The following is a 24,240-nucleotide window of genomic DNA, read 5'->3' on the forward strand; positions in this document are numbered from 1 at the left end:
CTCGTTGACCTTCCCTCGCCGTTACACGCGTAACACAGCGAACCAACCACTCGTCTTGCGCGTCATTAGCGTCCAGAGGACTGGACACAATAAATCCTCATTCTTAGCCGGCCTACTTTCAATTAGTAAGGCTAATTGTCGGCGATGATACAGTAGCCCGAGTGGTATCGCGTTTCAACTTGAGAAATTCAACGCAACGTCGTGGGATCCTTGCTACCCGCCTATTTCTGGAGAACTAAACTGCCTCCGCATGGTCATCCACGCAGAATTATGTAAAAGGACCAATTATCGCTAATTCACGGAGTTTATATAAACCTGTTGTGCGTTCTTATCGGATCACTGTCGTGTTTTCTGCTGTTTTGTGCGCGGAAATCGTGTTCTCTTTTCATTTTTCTTCTGTTTTTTGTGTCTACGGAAAATCGGCGGAGATTCCTTGACGAGGCGACTCGAGGTTCGAGATTAGTAGACTGCGGCTGTTGATGCGTTTATGGGAAATTTGATTGTGTAAAAACGTGGAGAGTGTAAAGAACGAAAGGGGAAATAAGAATATTATAAAGTTTAACTTTAAGAGCGTTTTTCCCTTAGAGCGTGAAATTTCTATTTAAATTCTATTTCTTTAACTGCGTCCGTTAATGTAAATATGCAGAAAAGCCCGCAATCTATCGATTACAACGTGGACAACGTGGATTTGACGGTTTGGTCGAAAGGGTAGAAACAAAGTGGATAACGAGAGAACCGATCGGTAGTTTGGACGTTTGGCAGAAGAAGTTTATTTGATTAAACGTAGAGAACGATTGACCGGATAAGTTAATGACCGAATAAGGGCAGGTTACCGTGTATTTTGTTCTCAGTCTGTTGCGTATCGTAGATTTTTCAAGGTAAATTTCAGGCTAAATTTTTTCCCTCTAAATTGAGATTTATTTTGTCGTTAGTTACATTAATGAGAAGGTATTTGGAACAAGGTAGCTGTACGAAACGCTCCATAAAAGGAAATTAAGCGTTGTAAACGTTTTTCTGACAGACAAGGAACGGGATTAAAATGTAATTTCTTTCCTAGCTTTCTGTATTCTATTTCTGCAATGAAATTTTCCACTCTTTAGGATCATGCTTTATGGCGACTGTAAAGTGTATCATAACCTATCGTAGTATCATAGTATCAGTCATAATATGCTACACCGTTTCAAATAATCTTCAAATATCTTACCAAACGATTTAGCGAATTTCATTGTAAAAGTTTCTTACCAGCGGAGACAAAGCAAACTGATTTAGATAAATACAAATAATCAACGGCGTAATACGCGAAAGTGACGAGAAGAAGAAGAGGGATGACGATAAATCGAATGATTTAAACGAGTCCGTGCGGTCGTTCAATGAAAAGGAAATTCGATTTCTTCGCTGTGCGGTCAAGGAAATATCTCGTGTGAGCCGAGAGGTTCGTAGAGAAGCAAATTGATTTTCGTGTACCTTATCCAACCCTTGCGAAGACACGGAACGGTCCTGGTTCGCGAAAAATAGGGGCGAAAAAATGAAGAAAGAAGGGCGGCGGATGCTAGTTACTCGAGCTCATCGTTATTCTAAAAAAGCATCCGCGAGCTCTAAGATAAATCGCATAATTTATGAAAGCAGCTTCCGTATAATCCTCTGCAGTGTCTGCAGCCGTGATTTGCTTCTGTTTCCATCGGAAACCCATTCCACTGGCAGAGTTTTCCACGTGGAAATAATTGTGCCGCTCACAAATCAAGCCCTGCCCTCCTTTCGCCATAAAGGAACGACGATTGAGACAAAGGGATTGGCTTGTTTCTTTCACGTGTTAGCAGCTACTCGCTGTACAAAACGAGGAACACAGGTAATTTTGTGTTTCTTCGATGTTGGTTCCTTTGATACTAATTTTCGCATCGAATATCCCTGAAGTACCTGCCGCAGTATTTCAAGAACACGGAAGAACGATTAATTTGAGAAATTTGTAAACGAGAACATTAACGATGGAACTAACAGAATAGTCGGAATAATCGAATGATTTCGATGAGAATTTTTCATGATCCGAATGACTTTTTGGAAAGTATACGGATGATAGTTTGTTTTCTTCTTTTGCATCACATATCTTATCGTGTGTTTTTCATTTTGATTTGATACAAACCTTTTACTTAGAATTCTAATGTTAATAGAGAATTGTTTTTAGCGCTGATTAGGATAAAGAGATTGGCTTGGTTCGTTTGTTATGCGAATCGACAGAGGAAATTTCTTTTTCCATCGATGCTAGTTCCCCCAACGCTAATTTCGATACTGGATATCTTTGAAATATCAACATGTTTGATGGACTTAGGTAAAGAATGGTATAAATAACAAGTATGTTCGATTTGAGAAATTCTTGAGTTTCGAGTCTCGTTATTTCGACTGTTAGAGTGGTGAAAATTACGAGTTTATAATTTTTCATAGGAAATTTGTAGATTCACAACGGTTAATTTCTGCAGATCTCCCTGTCCGTGTCGACTTTTTAATTTCCATCGTTATAATTGTAAAATGATTTGATATTTTTAACATCTGCACAACGGTGGAATATTTCTGGAAGAGTACACAAATAGAATAACATTTTTTCATGCTTTCTAGGCGTGGAATTTTTTTGTAGTATATTGTAAAAAAATATAAAAGATAGGAAAAAATAATTTTTAGAAAAAGGGGGACAATTTAATCAAGAGTTGGCGAGTTCCTCTATTCTATTCGACATACAGCAACGTAATACCTGTTTTTGTCGGGTATTGATTTTTATGCGATTTAAAAAGAAAGGAACAACAGAAGAGAGAAAGCAAAATGGTAATAGCAAGAGAAAAAGGAATGTTTTGGGTAAAGGTTTGAGTTACGAGTTCCATATTTTTCCGGCGGGCCGGAATCACGCAAGTTTTTCAGCCTCTCCAGTCGATTTTCCATTGAATTCGAGAGCTTCCTCGCATACAGATATCGATATTTTTCTTTTCTCTCTATTTATTTTTTTGTTTGTTTTTTCCGCATTGTACGAACGATCGAAGGAGGACAGTATCTAACGTTTCGCTTCTGAGCGCCATTAAAATCTTCTATACAGTAAAAGCGTTTAAATAATGAGAATTTGAACGATAGAAATTCTTATTATACTTTTAATAAAAATAGGTCGCAATATCTTCTTTTGTCCTTCTTTTAACCCATTAGGGATTGAGCAATAAAATAATACAGAGAAATCGATTAAACATGATATTATCGAACGAACAACGAGCGACGAAGCTCTAAGTGTTTGACAATTAAAACATTTTTTAAATAAGGAAATTAAAAAATTGGCCAGTTGGAAGAATAGTTAAAATTAATTGATCGATAAGAATATCATCGATTAAAAATTATTTCTACAAAGTTATAATTATTATCGTTCGGTCGGTTCACCGTTGCGTTACAAAAATTAAACAGACGAGATACGCTAGTTTTTAACTATAAAATATTCGATTGCGACGAGTTAAATGGTCGTGTTGTTTTCAGAAAATTACAAAGAAATCTATCATCTCTTTTCGTTATTCCGTATGAAGTTGTTCACATGGGATCGTTCAGTCACGATTTCATTCCTAATACATTCGATTGCTATTTCGTTTGACGCTCGCGTGACACTTTTTGCATCGTCGACGAGAAACCGCCTCTCGAATCGTCGACGAACAATCGAACGTTAGTTTGCGGTTACGAGTTAATCGCGTAATAACAATAGCCGATTGACTTTCCGCTTTATTGATTGTTCGCTCGCCGAACGAAAACAATATCGTGCGATTTAAAACAGAGAAACGTGAAAAAGGTTGGCAGGGAAAGAACAAAGTGAATTAAAATTCAAGAATCTTTGCAGAGAGAATTTAATAGCAAGTTTTACGATACTCTACGTTTTTTAAATATGAAATTTCCGATTTTCCCAAAGTATTTGAATCCGCACAAACACTCGCAGTCCACGTTCCAGCTAAGATTTAATTCGATCAAATTTCAGTCTTAAGCGACTTAAAGGAGAATTAACGCTAATTCCACTACTCATTGCTCGTTAATTAATCACTGGAACTGCTAGTACGCGGCACGAACAACACGTTCGAGAAATCGTTTGCCGGCCAAACGTGCCACGATGAAATATTAGGCGTGAACGTTTTCAACGATCCTTTCCCACTGAACTGTACGAGAAATCGATTAACACCAGGCAAGACTGGATAATAACGTTTCTGTCGAACGGATCGCCTCCGTTGAAAAACGCTATACGTTAGCTTCGCGACACTGTTCGCGCGTCAAACGTGTCGGCATTAAGGGAATGGCGTATATCCGTTGGGGAGATTTAGACGACGAGGTCAATCAGGATCAATCGTGTTGTAATTGGATCGTCCATCGTAGAAACGGATAAACAATATCGGGAACGAGCCGATATATCGGCCGAGAATCGTTGATTTCACGACAGATACTTTTGTCCCTCTGTGTGTGATTCTTCTACAAACCGCTGGGTATATCGCGAAACTGTCGTTCGTGTGTTTATTGGGAAATAGGTTTTGATGGGTTACCGATACCAAACCAATGTATTTTTAGGTTGTTACAGTAATAAGCGTCGTCTCGGAACAAATGGTATCGATAGAGATGTAATTTGTCTTAAAATAAATAGTTTTATTCGAAGAAAAAATCTTAATTGGAACTTCTTCTTGCGATCGTGTTAGCTTGTATTCTTGCCAAATAAAGAATCCATAGATATTTATCTTCTTAATTTTTATTTCTTTATTTTTCTAAATTTAGAACTTGATCAAATTGACAATAGTATTGTATTGTAGAATATTAAGTATTATAAAATTATTGTGATATAAAATATAAGCCTTAAATAATGTAACGAAAAATTGAGAAATCTATCCTTTCTCCAAACCGTTCGGAGTGATTCACAACCTCGAAAGACAAGAATTTATTCGAACGACGAAAAAGACCTTTTCAACGCGCGCGCCCAACGATCATCGTTACGTCGTTTACAGTCATCGTTGCATCGATCTTTGCCCCGGCACAGTCATTCGTCAACGTCGTTCGAATTAAGATAGCCTCGTCGGGGAACACGATCTGCTCCATTTAGACGAACAGTTCTTGGCGAAACGAAATTCTGAAACAATAAAAAATCTGTCGCGTCAGGCGAGAACTATGAGTTGATCGACGACCAGTGAAGGGTGAAACGAGCTTTTTGCAACCGGCCGCAAGTTACAAAGCTATCTAAATCAAAATGGTAAAAATATTGCCTGAACGATGTCGCCGCGAACGACGCTGCCATCGTGAAATTTGGATACGAATCGCTTCGGTGCATGATCGCAGCTTTCGATCGATTTGTTCTTCGTTAATCAGTCTTTTTCCAAGCATGTGCACAACGTGATATTACGCGTAAAGTTACGTGATAAAAGTGGAATGAAGTTTCTTCGTGGGAAAGCCTTCTTCTTAAGAGAATTTAAATTAAGAAATTATCTTCATCGCGAGATATCCAGAAGAACAAGTAATTCAAGGATCGAGTTAACTCGTCCTCTTTGGTTAACAGGTTATTCGTCGAGCGATTTCGAAATCGAAAAGTCGACGAATTTTCGTTTACAATTTCCTCCATATAGAGCAAGATACGAGTATTGGGGTCGGCGAGTAAAATAAACAACGAAATAACTTCGAAAAATAGAATAATTGTACGATAAAATATCATATAGCCGTCATAGAGCTATACTCATTTCCTCCTTCTCGATATTTTTTCTCGCAAAACCTAAAATATTAGGTTGTCCGAAAAGTGTCTTTCTTTTACAGACACGTCTTTTACAACGATACATCTTTATACAAACATGAGACCTAATCTGTCGAACGTTGTGATCCTTATTTTGATAGAACAAAATGGATCATACGTAATTCGATAAAATAATATAAAATGGAGAATATCGTGCATCCATTATTTCCTTATAAAACTAAAGAAACTTTTCGGACGACCTAATACAAATCATTTCCTCGTTCTTGATATTTTTTCTCGCTAAATCTAAAATATTAGGTTGTCCGAGAAGTGTCTTTCTTTTACAGACACGTCTTTTACAATAATGCATTTTTATACAAACATGAGACCTAATCTGTCGAACGTTGTGATCCTTATTTTGATAGAACAAAATGGATCATACGTAATTCGATAAAATAATATAAAATGGAGAATATCGTGCATCCATTATTTCCTTATGAAACTAAAGAAGCTTTTCGGACGACCTAATACAAATCATTTCCTGGTTCTTCCATTATTGCATCAAAGATTAATAGTATAATCTCATAATACGCACCGAGTTTGGTTATTCCGTGCAAAGTTCAGGATCGAATCCTAAAACGTAGAAACTCGATCGACTCGAGTAGCTGTATCTTAGCTCAGAGAGGCGAAAAACCTGAAGCAGAGCGAAATCGTCGATGAAATAACGTCTGCGTGTACGTATCGGGTTCATTAATTTCATTCTTGCTGGTTGCGCGTTTCCCGCTTGCAATTATCGGCGGAAAATCAGCATCGAAAGATAAAACGATGAAAACGGATGGAGAGTGACACAACTGGCAGCGACGCGACTGAAATTTCAGCTTTAACATTATATGATATCATTAAACCGAGCAACATCTATCTGCATCGCTCACGCGCACGCAATTTGCCTTACAAATATTATCTCTGTAAACGATTAACGAATTATCGAGTTTTCCATCGTACCGCGCTTGCAATTTTTCTGCTTAAACCTTCGAATAATTGCAAGCATTATTTCCCCTTTTTCGTCCTAGAACATTTTATATTTATAACGCCGACTATGCGCAATCTCACGAACCGTTGTATATTTCCTGACGATTTTTAAGAACAGATTATGAGAAAATTTCGATCCGTTATTGCATGTACAGCTGCGATACGTGTAACGGTTTGAGATTGTCGAGGATATAGCAATTGCTTATTGGAATTTCTGTTTATATCTATATTTGCTAATTAATTTGGTCGTAATATAATAGTGTAAATATGTTTATGGAATGTATTTGCTGTCTTGTAGCGGAACTTCGCTATTAGATTATAATTGATACGCAGAATGTGTAGTATGATTGCGATATCGAATTATCGAATGATTCGTATTGAACGGATTAATAAAAGATAGAGAATAACATTTGTTTGAAGTAGAACTTTGCTGGAAGGATCGATTTTAAAAACGTATAGTACGAAACTGTAAATATTCTCACGAACAGATAGTTAAAAATGTACTTACAGTCGCTTAGCAACGTCTCTGCCATCGTATTAGATATAATCGTAATAATTAGTCATTAATCATAATATTATTCGTGAATTATGTCCGGAACTTTCCTGCAAACCTTCGCAATTATACTACTCTTGCATCCTCTCTTCTCTCTCTCTCTCTCTCTCTCTCATTTAATTACCTTCATACAATCTCTCTACTATTTGCCACATCTATAATACCGTGTGACTTATAGAAATGTGTGACTCGAAGAAATGTAACGAATGCTTCGTAACAGTAAACGCAGAACACTATTTTACGCAGCAGCACGACCTACACCACTCACATTCTCAGCTCTACATATGATAACGGGACTGCAAAATGTTTATGCACTTACGACAAATTTGAAGATACAGGAACATACTCGAACGCAACGTAACAAACGAACAAATGAAAAATATGGTATACAAAGTTATATAAAATATCTGAAATAAATAAATAAAAGGTTTTAATCGAATTAAGTTGCCTGTATCGAAGTTACATGGATATTCGCGGTCTGATAATAATAGCAAAGTGTTGCTTGTTCCACGTAGCTAAGCGATCTACGGTAAATAACATTAATCGCTTTAACATTTATTCATAAACAAAGGTTCAGCTTACAAAAGACGTCTTAAAACGTCTAAAGCCGGTTATTAGAGCTAATGTTAATAAACATTTATCCAGTTTCCACTAAATCCTTGCTTCTTTCATTAGGGAATGTTCTCCGTGAGTGGAAAGCAACAAGTATGCCAGCTGTTCTTCGTCCAAGTCATCCTAATCGTCCTAATGGGCGCGTTGATGACGTACGGACCCGAGGCGGACGCTAATTCGCTAAAAAATCACGGACAGACAGGTCTGTATGAGTTCCATAAGAGAGTGCATACGAGCGACGAGTTATACTCGACGATGTAACTTATCACAGCGGCCAGCACGCCGTTATTATCGTTGAATATGTATCTCGTGACGTCGCGTCGAAAAATATACACGGTCATTGTACATTAATTTTGGAAAATTTTCATCCGTGATTCTCTTTACGATCCAATGATTACGACGCGAATAAATCTTGTGCAACAACGAGAATACGCAAATAAATGCGAATAACCTGGTTTTTCTAGCACATGAGGTTCGTAAATGTTAATGGAATTGATAATACACGTGGAATTTGAACAATTACTTTTGGTCCTTTACGAAGCTTTTTTTCCCCGTAATGATCGAAACGTCGATTAATCGTAAAAAAATCGATAAAAATTGGCGAGGTTAAATAACGTAGAAAATTTTGTGATACGTAAAAAGAGGTAACACGGAATGTTCGCTTTTAGTGATTTTATCGAATAGCGTATTTTGTTGGTGGCAAATTGATCGTGAAACTGCAGAACCATCGTATCGCAAAGGGTTACAATTATCACTTTTTATCATTTACATAGGCAAAAATTTGATACTTCCAATCCAATGACTTTCCTTTGTAAGCGTTAAGTATAGAAGGTAATTAAATATAAACGGTAGTACACGGCTTCCTTTATCGGTCTAATTTTGTCTCGGTGAAGGAAGAAGGAAAGCATCCCAAGACGAAGAAACTGTCGCTTCTTCCTTCCTCCCTTACCATCAATCTACCATTATCTCTAGGCAAATTACAAGATACACCGGGTGAAATCAAACGAAGAAAGGAAAAGACAAACGAACAAGATCCAGGAAGCAAACAATTACTCACCCTCGTCTCTGTTTCTCTTTACTTTCCTTTTTTTATTCCTTTACTCGGTCGCGAATAAAGTTGCATCGTGTCGTGTCGCGATAAATTGAGAAGGAAACGATCTTTGCGTCGTATTTTCCTTAAATATTGTTTCGTATATTTCGTATATAATTCTAAATGACTGGACTCATTTTCTTTTTTCGGTCGCAATTACAAAATATAAACAGATCGAATTTCCATAAATATCCAGAGTTGAACGACGAGTCGAAATATAAATGGAACTTGTACGTCGAATATCATACAGTTCGCGTTCCATCGGTCTAAATCAAAGTGTCACGAGAAATATACTGTTCTAAAGATCGTTAAAGTAACTTCTCTTGGAAGCATCGTTATCCTCTGGTAACGTTAACGTAGACCACCTTGTGCTACGTATCTTGAGCAACGTTCGAAGAGCATCGAAGGAGGAAAAGCGAAGAACGTTTTCCCGACGAAGGGAAAGTAACGAGAAAAGAAAGATGTCCTCCGGCATGGATCCGGTGGATATTCATAAAATTTCCACACCGTCGTGGCGTGCATATAACTGAAGGAGTAATTAAACTTTCAGGCGACCACGGCCGGAAGCACGTCAAGAAACCGGATACGGACCCGTTACGAGTTTATCCGAGTGAGTATCCGAACGAATTTACTTAATTCCATATTTATATTCGCCCCGTGAGAAACGAATCCCGGAGAGCTCTGTCTTTGCCTTAACGAGAACGAACCTCGGCCTCGACTTTGAAGTCTAGCTTGTAACAAGTTCGGGGTTTATGGCTCCTCCACCTGTATACGCTATACTTTGGCAAACGGGGAATATGCAGAGTGTTAGAATTATGTTACCGGCCGCGTAGCATACGATCTTCTTTCATAAAAATGCTGATCTCGGTTTTATATGCAGCTTTTGTGCTCTTTGATTTATAACGCAGAAGTTTCTGATTAGTTTCTGTATAATTATTAAGAAATTATGAAAACTGAAATGCAAGTACTATCCTCTTAAATCTGCTTTTCTACCAAGAAAGAAGGAACTACGTGATGTTTGAAATGGCTCTCGAGTTCTCTCTGATTTTCGTTATTTACAAAATAATTATATACGATCGCAAATATCCACATACGATATTTCAAATAAAAAAGACACCGACGAGTATGTGAATTTAATCGTAAACGAAAGTTAATGACATCGTTTAAAAAGAAAAGGGGTAACCTTGAGCTTAAAAGAAATAAGGTTCTATTGTTGGGATCTACTCCGTCTATCTGAATTATCTAAATTGCATGAGAATAATTGATAACATATTCTCGTATAATAATTCTTCGCTTGAAACGATATTAACTCGAGTGATCGTTTCCTGCAAATCTCAAAAATCCGACTAACGCGTCACAGAATTTCGACGTCGATAGACCAAACTGGTCGTCTGCTTAATAATAAATCCATCCCGGTCATATTCTTTCTCGAGCTCTATTAATTTAATTCACTCTTTGACTCTGACCGAACGTTTATTCGAGGTCGGCCCGAATAATCCGTATGAATTCGTCCATTTACTTTGTCGCTTGGAGAATTTGAATAATGCCACGTTGATTTCATAGCTAATGTCCCCGTGAATAATTTTATCGAAGATATAAAACGCGATGAATTTTCGAGCGAGATCAGAACCAACCGATGAAGAGGGACTTGGAAATCGAAATTTGGATTTTATTGAAATATTTTAATTAACGTCGAGATCGTGGAAATATTCTCCGTCTAAATATAAAGCTCCGCGTATTTGTTTACTTCGCGATGATAATAAAAACGATGGCGTATAAAACAATTTATCGTGTGAATTTGTTTTTGATAATTATGCGTAAAATAAGCAATTTATTAATTGCAATTTGTCTTGAAATTTCCGATGTGTCTTCATTTAGAAGGAACGCTGAGATTCGAAATAAAGAGAAAGCAGTTGCGATTAAAAGGATTATAAAAACAATTAACTTGCGCTAAGAGCAAAAGATTTCACACTATAATTTCAACAAAGTTCACGAGAATCGTTTCACACCGGTATCTCCACCAGTCTGGTCTAACAGATATAAGAAGAAGATATAAAAGAAGACAACATGTAAAACACGTTCTAACCGGAAATATTCGCAACATATGAAACTCGTGAAAATGGTAGCAGAGGCAACTCGCGCCGCGAAATAATAGAATTTGCGAGACTAGGATCGTAGTAGAGGCCGTTTAATTGGAGGCTGGGTACCAAAACGTAAGCACAGCCGGAAGTTAACAACCGCGCCGGCATTATCCGGCGAAGAACGACAGTGACTGGCGAGAACTTTCCAGGATCCGCTTTCACGCGCAGCGAAACGCGTAAAACGCGAGTTTAGGTGCTCACCAGTGCCGTTTAATCTTATAATTAGATTTTTCTTTGCTCGTAAATAATAAAAGTTGTATTAATATTTCGGAATCTAGAGTAAGAAACAGTTACATACCGATAACTTTACAAGATAGCGTGAATAGTATTTTCTTTTGGAAAACACGTAATCAGCCACGGTAGTCTTTGTGCGTTATTTAACGAGGCTATTTCTATCGAAAGCAAATTCTATTAGTTTAAAGAGTCGGTGCATATTACGTCTAGAAAATCAACGAAGAATTACTCTGAAAACGGAAGAGCAAGCTCAAAATGTAACAAAATCTATAGCTAGAAAGTTGCGGATCGCAAACTTCTCTTTCGCAATTTTATAACTTTACGTTAAATAGCATGATTTGTATAATGAATGAATTGAATGATAGAACTGTAGTATCGGGGATGAAAGGCCTAAGAGATATCGGGTGAACCATGAACATTTTCTTTTCTTTTTTTATTTCGTTGACTATTTACGATCGATTCTCATTGAGAATTATAAGTAAATTCTTTTGACGTGGTACTGTAGCTTGGATTATAATAGCTTATAGTATGTTTGATTCTAGTTGAATCTAATGCTTCAGTCTAAAGGGTATTGTCTTTTTAGTCTGCGGATCTGATCCATCGTGTCAAGTAGTTGGGTAGCTAATGGGTTTTGGTGTTTGTTAACTCTTATATTATATCTGTTTCTGAACTCGTATATTTCTTCTTTCACCGTGGGTAGCCATAAACATTGTCGCCAGAGAGCCGAGATATCGACAGGCCCATCAATGTGTCGTCGGTCCTTCGACTGAATAGTTTCATAGAAAATCCCTACGTGAGCCTGGCCACGTGCGGATGCGGGACACGTGCGTGGTGGGCCTAAGAAAATACAAAGGAATGCTAGAACAGGCAGTGTCAGTGGAGAAGCCAGAGAGTGTGAATCGAGAAGTCAGGGAGTGCGAGTTGCGTTGTCGAGAGAGTGTGGTCCGCGTGAGAGAGAGAGAGAGAGAGCTTGGATCCGTGGTGACGAGAGTGGCAAATTGAGTTGTCTAAATTATAGTACGTTATTGCGATTAGTTCACGTTAAACAACCATCGTTTCCTGTTTAATCAACATCTGTGCAATCCATTCATTGGAAATAAATCATAATTATCATTTACGATACTACAGAACTTTATTGCTAGTCGTTTAATTACTCAACGAACAAAGCCAATTTATTCGTAGATCTATAGTTTTACTAATATGTTGGTTTCACCTTCGATAGTATGACCAACTGACTTGCAAAATTTTCTTCTGAAAAATTTGCTTTTATAATCGAACTGTATTGTTCCTTAATTAACTACAGTTACTTGACTCGACTAACTTACTTGCAGAACTTTAATCTTCTCGATATGAGCGTCGACTAAAGTAAACAATGCTCACCTTAATCTCATTAACAATATTGCTTCAACTATACAAAAAAGAGCTCATTCGCCAACGTTTCAATTCTACCAATTGCTAGCAAAAACGTCGTCTCACCAAACTGAAGCTACAAATTACCAATATACCAAGATATATCGAACGACACGTAAGCCCACACATAAACTCGCTTATTAGGTTGTCCGAAAAGTTTCTTTCGTTCCATAAGGTGATAATAGACGAACAACAATTTCTGTTTTATATTATTTTATCGAATTAGGTGTGATTCATTTCGTTCTATTTCTATTATTACATTCGCGCATAATTTGATAAACTAATATAAAACAAGAAACATCGTGCGTCTATTATTTCCGTCTAAAACGAAAGAAACATTTCGGACAACCTAATACATATCTTTGATAATAGCACCGCGAATGGAGCCAGGCAATCGCATATTAAGCAAGATGTGCACTCGAGACTTCGTGGCGATGGAACTTCTATAAAAACAAAAGGAGCACGTGTTTCTTCCTCGTTGTTCTTTGCCGTCGTCTGGAATCGAATTCATTGGAATGTTTAGTCGATAGGTGATACAAGTTCGAGACGCACCGAGACGAAAGCGAAGAAAGAGGCCATAGGTTTCAACTCCCTCATTGATTTACAAAATGCCACCGATTTTTATCGGGTTTATTCAAAAGACCGTGGTTCTCCTGCGTAGCTCGTATATGCACTGTGGCATACCAGAACCCCGTGGATGCGCTACGGATCGAGTATCGTAAGAGTTACCAGATAGAATTCCGATAAACAGTGAACAGAAGAGGTGGTCGGTTACCCAACGTCCTCCTTTGCAACGAGAATCGACGGTTAAGCGAATTCGACGTGCGTTAACGAAGGGGAAAAAGCTGGATACCATTTCAATAGGTTTGTTTCTCTTTATTTTTGCGCGAAATCGATACAGCTCGCGTGTCTTCGTTCCTTCCCCTTTTTGTCTTGTCGCTTCTTCTTTTCCTTTTTTTTTCTTTTTAATTCTTCCGCTATCGTACCGTATTTTATTACGAAGCAAAAGAATAAAAACTTGATTAATACGTTCGGAGATTTATTAAGTTAGAAACGTTCTAACTGGAAGGAAAGTACTTCATCGTTGTGAAAGAAGTGACAGCTATCTATCCAAAGTTCAACGTGATCTATCAAAACAGCGTACAAACGTAACCGTTGTATTATTCGCCGTCTACCAAGAGATTCGCCTAAACTAAAGGACTCGCGAACGACGAAGAAAGGAAATTCTATCGAATCTGACTTTCCTCCCTTTCCAAAAGAGATTCGCGTCGTTCGAAGAGCTTAACGTTGAATCGAAACGCGTGATCCAAGTGACGAAGATCCATCGTGACTCACAGCCGGAGAATTAACCCTTTGCACTTCTATGTGACACGACATCAGTTTTTATCTCAGGAGCTCCTTTGTCGAGTCCCGCTCGACATTTTTTCAGTCCCACCTTTTTTTTATGCAACGCACGAAAGAAAACCAGGATTGCATTCTGGAAATTGTTTCAAGATATATGATACGCTTAAAAATTACAAAATACAACGATAGTGTGAATAAAACTGGTATTTAATTGAATTTCTTTCTTCGTTTATTTACTTAAATTGTCTTATTCTTTGGTTAATGTAAATTTCAAATAAACACTTAAAAGCGTTGAGAGCTGCTGGTAACGAAATTGAAATAAAATTCAGAGTGCAAAAGGTTAGAAAACTCGCTGGAAAAGATAACAAAACCTCGGCAACTCGATTCTTCTTGAACTGCGTCGTGAGAAAAGGAATGCAAAAATCTTTACCTACCCTATTGTCCGATACTAATCAAGCATCCTCGCAACCAATCAACCCCTGAAACCCTCTAAAAACCGAGAAGAAGTTCGATATAATACCGTGGAAACGATAACTCCCAGGGGACGTTGAACGAACGAGCTGGAATCGTGGTTCGACTCATAGATCCGATTCATAGATTCGATTCATAGAAACGAGAAATGGTTAAACCGTGGCTGTGGCAGGTGACGAGGCTACGCGGAGAGGAAAAATCACCCCCTGGGTGCCAGAGAGTGCCGTGGTAATTTCGCGGCCAGCGTTGCCCGCGAAGAAAAGCTTTCTCACGAGGGTAAAGGGAAAGCGGAGAAAAGGATGAGGACGTCGAACAGCCTATGGAACGCTATCGTGCTCCTCTTTATCGAGGGCTTTCTCCTATGCGGTTTTTTGGCTACGTTCGATTACGCCCCCGAGGCGGACGCCGGTAACAGGCAGAACAGCTACTCGCCTCATCTAAATGGAAAACCAAGCTCTTTGCCGGTCACGTACACACGTAAGTCCTACGATCTCGGTCTCTCTCGATGGGGACCTCCCACGGCTTTCTACCCTTATTCGTCTTCCTCTTTTGTATTTTTATTCCCTTTTCCCTCCTTCTTTCTCATTTTTCTTCTTTTACCTGGTTCAACGTATTTGTGCTGGTTAGTTGGTGGAAGTAGAACGTTCGTAATAAAACACGATCTTTCTCTTATATTTCTGAATAATACTGGATTAGTTACATGGTGCTGTAAATACACGATCATCCGTGTAAGCGTTGAAACGCCCACGGCACGCCCACGGTAATTAAGCGTGAGATGAAAATTAAAGATACCAGAACTACTTTGAGAACTTCTGTTTCGCGAAAACTCGTCGAACCAGATATCCTTATCCGTCGTCTGGAATAATCAAAGCAAGCCGAAGCTCCTATCGTTTTCTTTGTGCCGTCTCTGTTCCCGTGCTTTAAATTTCAAATATTTAATCGTATTTCGCTTTCGTAAATATTTAGCCATTATACCTGTACAACGTAATTTTACATAAAAGATAAAAATCCACCAGCCACCTCAAATATGTATTTATATCTTGAGAAACGAACAAATGCCAGACAGAATATTTGAACTAAAGACGGTTCCTTCTTCAAACGCGGTTTTCTTATTCCTGATTTTTGCCTTATTTCGAACCGCGGAATCTCCCCGAGCACGCTTCAACCACGAATTTCCACCCACTCTGCTGTATATACGTTTCCTTCTTCATTTTCTCGTTGCGATTTTTACCCCTCCAACGAGAAACTACGCGTTTTTCTTCGCTCTTCTTTCATCGTGCGGTTTCGTGAAAGATCACGAGCAACGAAAGACGGCGAGGAAATCGTAGCCAGTGAAAGATAACGAGAGGCAGGGAGACAGATACGCTTGCGTAATATTCCGTGGAACTCGTGTATACCCGTGGAAGGATGTAAAGAGTCGACGCCAGGGCTTAACTTTATCCATGGAGTCGGATAAAGTACGTATATTAACGTCGTACAGCTACACCAGAAACCTCTTTATAAGATATGGCCGGCACTGTGTTTCGCCAAATCGTCCTACGCCGTCCTTCAAAACGACCGACTCTCCACGATTACGAAATCGTTGGTTTCTTCGCTGACGATAATCGTCATGATTTCGTATAGGCTTGTTTTGTTTTCGCGTGCCGGCTGTTCGTCGAATTTTTTAATTCCATCGTCTCTCTTTCGCGAGACGTTCGTGTCGTCTCTGCGTACGTTTTCAAAGATTCGAGATTTTGCGAATGAAACGCACGTGAAAATGCCGAATTTCTTGGTAAATTCAACGCTATCGAGATGCCTGCGATTCCGGCACGTTTGGAACAATTTCAAGCTTCGAGGATCGTGTCGAATTTAAGTTTAGTAAAATATTGTCAATTTTTTGCACGAATCTTTGTAACCCTGGCGAGCCTTAAAAAATTCGAAGCTACGGTAAGCAGATAGAGTTGATGAAGTTCGTGTTGAATTTATTATGATTTTATTGAAATATTTACAACTCAGCTTCTGAATTCTGAGAGACGCGAAATAGCTGTTTTTTATAGATTCTAAGAGATTCAAAGTATGAAGACCGTGAAAATCGGATGTGTTTGTAAATGGTTGATGAAGCTGAGTTCTATTGAAGCTGAGATCGCGTTTGATCGTTGAGATGGGAGTTCGTGAAAAAAGAATGGAAACGAGGATGCTTGTTTTTTATGATAGACGCCTTTAGGGAAATGAAAGGAGAAGCTTCCAGTAGCATCCAGAGGTGGAAACGTGCCATTCCTTCAAAGCAAGAGTTTCATTGTTTATAAAGTCCGTTACTCAAACGTTCCGTTCCATTCGTCTTAGACTGGCAATTTCCTCAAACGCGTACATTTAAATATTCGTTAAAAACTCGCAACTTGAGTCAAAAACCACTTGGTCAAGAAAAGTATTTTTTGTTGAAAAATATTTCGAACGCTCGATCTAACGAATGATCGCGTAATTTAATAGTCGTCTGTGAATATTCTCTGCCCTTTTTAAGATCGTATTACGTAAAATAACAAACTACTCTATTATTGTACGCTTTACGACGAGCTACGTCCTTGTTGTTGACAAAAATGTCCTTTCTTCCTAAAGTTATAATTTCCAGGTATCTTTCGTCTTGCGTTTCTCCGTTAGAGACACGCGATCGAACGGAACAAAACGCTTTGAAAACGCGTACAAAAATATAGATATTGTAATCGAAGATTTTAATCTTAACACATTGACGTCGCCAGATGTGAATCCACGTCTTGAGTTTCTCGAGCGTCGCCGATGGCACACGTGGAAGGACGTTCTTTTTATTTTTTCCAACGTTTCCACATTTTCCATTTACATATTTACCCTATAAAAATGTGCGGGTGGTGAGACTACGTGCACGCTGCAGCATACCGACGTCAAAACGTTAACATTGCAAGGAACAGTATCAACAAATTCTGCAACAATCCACCTATTAAAAATACCATTCGGTCCAAAAATTCCAACATTTAAATATCTTTCATCTTGCGTCGAGAAAAGTTCTGCAAAAAGTTCCAATAAAGGTATAGGTCTAAAAGAACTGAATTCAAAGCGACGTATAAAGGTACATATTGCAAATCAATATCTCTAATTTTAAACTCGCAAGGAACAGCAGCAGAACAATTTCTGTCGCAACGTGTACGTTAAAAATATCATTCCACAACGATTCCATCAAATACGGGATACGATCGGTTTAAGATATTCTTTGGAAAAGACAGTGTACAATAGACTTCGGGATAAATATTTAACAGGGAAATACGAAAATAAAAAGATCTACAAAAGACGAGTCTTTGGTAAAGACGAGATTCGGATATAACTGTGACTCGACAATTTGGTGTAGATTCGCGAATTCCAGCAAACGATAATAACACGGTTAAGGAGGTTATTACACGCGTAAACGTAACAGGGACGCCAGTGTCTCGGGAATTTCGAAGGCGGAATAACGCGGATGAGCACGTGGTCAACACTTTATCCGGTGGAATCTGAATTTCAAAGTGATACTTTGCGTAGATTACGTAACTGGGTCTGCGGGCAGCGGCATAATTGGCGGGCTAATCTCGTTGCTTCTCAAAGATTATAAATTTTCAGACGTCTACGGCCAGGCCAGGCGCGTGTTTTCTCATGGAAATCGGTTTAGTATTCGCGCGCGCCACCAAATTTCCTTCTCATGGAAATCGCGACTGTTACGGAGAAAGGCTTGGGAATGGCCTGCGAACGATACGGAAATGTAGGCGTCCTATTGTCGTCTTCCGTTTGAATGCAACGTCGAGAAACAACGCTTTCTCTTCGACGAAACGTGGCAGAAAATGCGGTAAAAGAAATTTGTTTACTTATTGACTCGTCAACGTTACTTCCATCGTATTCAGAAACGTGCGCTAAAAAACGAAATAATTGTTGAAAATTGTGCATCTTTGAAGCCGAAATAATGTTACAGGAACACTAAATTTATACCGAGGATTAATATTAAAATAATGATATATTTATTTCATGGACGATTCCTTATATATTCATCGATACACACTTGCACGCGCCTCAGCACTTTCTTTCTCACCCGATTGTTAACCGACTGAACAGTTTACGTTCCTTTGTTTTCGAGACGCTGCGGACACACATACTTCCACACACTGATATTCACATACAAGTATCTCTATTACGCATTTAAGCCAGTCCAGCACAGAAAGTTATACATATCTCAAGAAGAATAATTGGAAAGAAAAGTTACTTGGTATTTTCTGTTTCTGAAAGTTCGAGTTTCGAAAGATACGAGATTCGAATTAATTTTTCACGAAGAAACGAAAGGTAATTCGAGGCTTGTTAAAAATCGATACGCATTTAGTAACGCGTGCCTTTGAATAATACGAGTAGCTAATAACGATCGGTAATTGAAATTCTGACATTAATGTTTCATAAATGTTATTATCGATATTTCCAGCGGAATGATTTAAGTCTCTTTTTATAAATTCATTTGTAAGTTCACGTTTTTTATAGTGCGCTCTTAAACCAGCTTTATACCTCTATAAACCGGACCCGACAAAGGGTTCTTCCACCATAATTTCCTTCCAATAGGAACTCGTAACGAACAATTTCTTCCCCTTTCACCACTTTGTTATTCGTTCGGCGTACAAAACAGCGTACAATGTAAAAAGAAAGAGCAACGGTGCTCAGCAGGGCCGAATAAATTGCATTCTTTAAAATTGTACTACGTAATCGAGCGACGATTTTCCATTTTTCGTTTTCGCAACTCGCGATTTTTATTTATCCTATTTTTACAACCTACAATAAATTTCTTTCATACCGGACCAATGAAATATGCGATAAAAAATACCTCTCCTTCCGTGAAAAAGAAACGTTACAACAACATCTAGCGTAATTAGTAAATACCAATATTCTCACCGAGGACCCTCTTTACACGGTTACGTGTTTAAATGAAATTCCGAAAAATAAAAGCATAAACGTATCTGGATATAAATGAGAAATATCTATGATGTTAACGATATCCACGGGTGAAATAAAGGGATCGTGCAGATGAAAACGACAAAACCAAATCTTTGTGGAAAAATGATGACAGATAAAAGCGTCCGTATCGTCATTTTATTGCGAGAATTCGCGCGAAATGGCACAGATCGATCAGCTCGAATTAACGATAAAACGATCGATATTGCGAATTTGGATACAACACGGGTTTTTCCATTGCAAATGGATGGATCGCGAATCCTTTGTTTACACGTAAACGTATTAAATAGAGGCGGTGTGGTAGAAATCGTGCTGGAAAATCGTTTCTCGTACGAAAAAGATACGCAGCGACGCGAAACGTGTAAATTTTGCCATTCCGGGAGAAACTTTTGCGCAATCCATGCGAAGCTGGTCCAAGTTTGACACTATACATACCTGTTTATATACAAGTTGCAGGCTTAAGTTTCGCCAACTTATACCAGCTGGATTATGCCACGCTGCACAACGCGCGTGAAAAGGTCACGGGTTTTGAAAAAAATCGGAACGTTGGCTGAGAGTTCAGCGAAGTCTAACGGAACGTTTGAATGAGAAAATATGGTGTTACGCGACAGTTTCGCGAAACTTCGTGATTATTAAACCGCGAAGCTTTCGGTGTAACCACCGTGGATAATATAAAATTATGAAAGCTAGCGAAAGAATCCTTGGATTAGCGAGAAAGTTATCAAATTAGCTAAAAGGGATATTCTGCTTTTTCATTTCTATTCAGAAAATACAATTTATCGGTATCTTCCCTTTTTTTATAGGCGGCACAGGCGTATTATAGGGTGAAACTAACGATAAGAGTTTTGTTCATTTTTAATACTTTCTTTCCATTTCGTGTATTTTTGTTTAAACGCGTGCTTGAAAAGAAGCGATGTTATTAAAAATTCTTATCCTATCATTTGCATATCTCGTCCAATTAAAATTCAACGTTATAAAAATGATCCTAAGAAAATTGCGATATTATCAAAGTGGAAGGAAAAATAATAGCGAAAAAAGGTGGAAATCAGGTAACTTTCGGACAAACAACTTTCGAGAGGGGAATTAGGTGATTTTAACTACTCATTCGAGGGAATAATCGAGTCACGTCGACGTCGGGGCCAATTATCTTTGGTTTGAAAGTCGGCTAATGCGATTCCGCTGCAACTTTATCGTCGTCGATTCCGTTTCCCTCGCTGGCTTTTCAAAATTACCGTTTGATGGATGCGAACGAGCAAAAAGAGAGGCCACCGTCGAACCTTCCTTTTCTCGCTCCCTCCCTCCCTCCCTCTCTCTCTCCCTCTCTCTCTCTCTCACCCCTCTCTCTCTCTCACCCCTCTCTCTCCTCTCTCTCTCTTTCTCTCTCTGTTTCTCATAAAAGTCACGACAGCGACAGCGATGCTTCAAGTGATAAATAGATTATCCGGACGTGACTCGAATAATTTCCACCGGAAACCAATGGTTTTCTGCGGCGTAAACGCGTAACCAAGTCTTATCCCCTTCGTTTTCCCTTTTTCCCCTTTTTAGTCGAATTCGCGTTTTATATTTCGTCTCATATCTTCTCTTCTTTTTCGGTGGCTTCGAGTTGAATAAAAATATCGATGGTAATTCATCGCGCGTTTAAAGGACCGTGAGATCCAGGATTTTTATCAGAACGTCTTGTTTAGGGCGAGAAAGATTCGACGGATCGGCGAAAATGAGATATCTTCGTTACCGAGGGATATTTATCACGGAGTTTGAATTTTTCGTATCGTCGTGATTTAATTGAATTTCATTCGTAAAATAAGAGAAAAAGGTAAAATAATCTGCAACTGATAGAAAAGATCGAAAGAAGAGTTCTCATTAATTATTAACGATATCGATAGAATTCATATTTAAATTTTAAGATCGAGCGTCAAAAGTTATTCATATTTATTCTATTAATAATTCATATTTGTCCCTTTTCGTGTAGAAGCGCAGCTGCACATGTTTCGAAGCTTCTTAATCTTCGTTTTCTGGTGGCGTTCGCTATATCTGTGACGACGTCTCGATGTATCGATACGATGTAGTATGCACACGCTCGACGAGAAACGAGGCGCTCGAAGAAAAGCTCCGCCTTCTTATGAAATGTGCCTCCGACCCACTTGAATTTCGACTTGACTCCTCGATCATCGGTTATCCGCATATAAATTACACTGGTGACAGTGACACCGCAATACCTATGATAAATAAATAGATCACCAGTACCGGGAAAGTTTCCTCTTCTTTCATACCGCTCCACTTCCTAAGGAAATGTTGGAATAAGTTGTCCGTCATTCAGATATTCTTGCGCCGTTCACTCTCAGAAATACGTACACCGAGAATATTATTAATCCTTTGACAACGCGATGAAGCTACGAAAAACGTCAAAACGAACGATTTACGAAGTAATTATCAGATCATCGCATAACTAACGTCGTCTCTTCCTTTTTTCCGCTTCGAGTTTCCAAGATGAAACGAATCGCTAACTACCGAAATTTACATCTCGCGATTAAATTAATAATTAATATTAATAATTCTACCATTTTGTTAGCATTGCTTTATCAAAAGCGAGCAGATATCCGAATACGTTCAAGTAGCAATCTATCATTCGTCGAATAATCACCAATTCTTTCACGTCTTTGCCCAGCCAATGATCAATGACAGGCAAATCCAACTTCGAGCTGCAACTTTCTTCGCGACGAAAATCGACGGAGGCCGATTTTCTTGCATCAACGGTGTTCGAAGGAATTACAAGGGAAAATTCGAATCCCGCCACCAGTCGCTATCAGCCGACTCGTTTCCCCAGCAAAAACGGTGACCCGGATCAGCGCGATTTTCCGGTTATTATGCATTCACGGTGAAGCAGCGACACCCGGTGATGGATGAGTCCCGGGGCGAAGCGCGAATTATCTGTTTCGAAGCGAATCCTAAGACGTCCGCCGGTTTCCCAATGATTTACGAACATATTTTACAGCGGAACGGCCGGCGTGTCGCCTCTTAATCCAGCCTCTTTTACGTGTTTGATTTATTCGCGCTTAATTTCGCCCACGGATGAAAATTCAAACCGGTGAAATCGATTACGTGCAGCGGCGAAGAGTTACAACCACGACCGTCTACGTCAGGGGATAGAACGTCCGGATATCTTTCGCGCGGAAGGTTCACGCGAACCGGAAGCACCAGGTTTTTATCGTGAAAATTAGTATCGATTTCTTGAGCGGCGACAACCGGTCGCCTTTTTATTTCGGTCTCTGTGTCACGTTTTAATTAAGAATGCGGGATAGAGGAGAATTATTGAAATTGATAATATTAGAAGAGTTTGTTATTTCTCGAAACATTGTATTGTATGAAACATCGTTGTTATTTGGAATTAGAAGAGATCTTGGATATCTATAAAAATCGTAGGAATAAATAACGTACGATACGATGGTTAGAAATTCTTTTGCAGATAGAGTTACAGAGAAAAGATTTAGCAATTTCGATTAGGAATTTTTCAAACGGCGTTGTATTCAGTTTTTCAAATGGAATGTCCAACTTTTCTGTAATAAGATTCCGTAGAATATAGCGAATTCTGAATATAAAAGTACGAAGACACGTTTATCTCAGAACGTTTATCTTAAAAAACACAATTGCCTGCAGACTCCTCTTTACGCTTTTACTTCCGGTAAAAGTTCCTACTGCGAATTAATCCAATTCCATCATTGCTTATATATATCGGCGATTATCGATAATTTTAACAGCTAAATACATCGATATATGTAACAGTGTCAATTATGCGGAACGATTTTGATGTTCGTTAAACGACGGAAAATTAAATTATGGCAACGTGTCGGTTAATGTGTCACTCCACGTACATCTCACTGATACATAATCAATCACGTTAAATCAATTCTTCGACGTAACCAACGAAGAATTGTCAACAGGTCAAAGTTACATAGCCAATTTTTCACAGGAAATTCGGAAATGATACTTAAAAAAATTCCAAAAATAGATACTCTAAATATTTCTAAACGAAGACACAATAGAAATTTCAACGATTATTCTCTGACAAATACGTAGAATGAACCGCGTTTCGGAAAATCAAAAAAGAGTCGCATCAAAGAATCAAATTTAATCGAAATCGCTCTTTGAGCTGTTTGAGCAATGACAAAAAAAAGTCTATGAAAGGAACGTCAAATCTTCTTCCCTGCAAGAATGATTACCCTATTTACCGTACATAAAACCTTAAACATGTATTACATTACATTATTCACATAACCAAACGAACTCATCAATCAAACCATACTTCATACCGTTGAAAAAAGAAGCACACGGAAGCTTCAAGTCTCTTCTAGCATAAAAACCATTAAATTATCCTATCTGCTTTAAGTGATACCTTGAACGTGTATTACGTTTTATCCACTTAACTGAACCAGATTCCACTCTCAAAACACGTTCATCCGGCTTCTGAAAAAATTCCATCGCGAAAAGGAAAAGACCAGCTTCTCTTTACCATTAAAAGAAGTCGTGCAATTAGTTCTAAATTTGTTGCATGCTACTCGCCTATTAATATATCAGACATGGGAATCAACGATCCTCCGTCACGCGCAGGAAACTCACCCTCGTCCTCTCAAAAAATTGTATCGAAAAGACAAAAGTACCAAATGTCAATTCTTCTATGCTACGAAAGAAA

General features: G+C 38.6%; 1 protein-coding gene across 10 annotated transcripts in view; it reads left to right on the top strand.

The window, feature by feature from the left end:
- Rh50 (Rhesus blood group-associated glycoprotein Rh50) overlaps positions 1–24,240 on the top strand; it is a 43,187-nt gene that overhangs the window by 4,304 nt on the left and 14,643 nt on the right. For 2 of the 10 annotated variants that reach the window (XM_076621300.1, XM_076621305.1), the window contains exons 1-3: positions 7,506–7,670; positions 7,962–8,100; positions 9,539–9,598. In XM_076621300.1, coding sequence (XP_076477415.1) covers positions 7,659–7,670; positions 7,962–8,100; positions 9,539–9,598 — 211 coding nt within the window. In that variant the 5' untranslated portion in view covers positions 7,506–7,658. The other 8 variants (XM_033337977.2, XM_033337978.2, XM_076621304.1 and 5 more) reach the window with 8 other exon arrangements.

The sequence above is a fragment of the Bombus vancouverensis genome, chromosome 9, assembly GCF_051014615.1.
Source record: "Bombus vancouverensis nearcticus chromosome 9, iyBomVanc1_principal, whole genome shotgun sequence".
Classification (NCBI taxonomy): domain Eukaryota; kingdom Metazoa; phylum Arthropoda; class Insecta; order Hymenoptera; family Apidae; genus Bombus; species Bombus vancouverensis.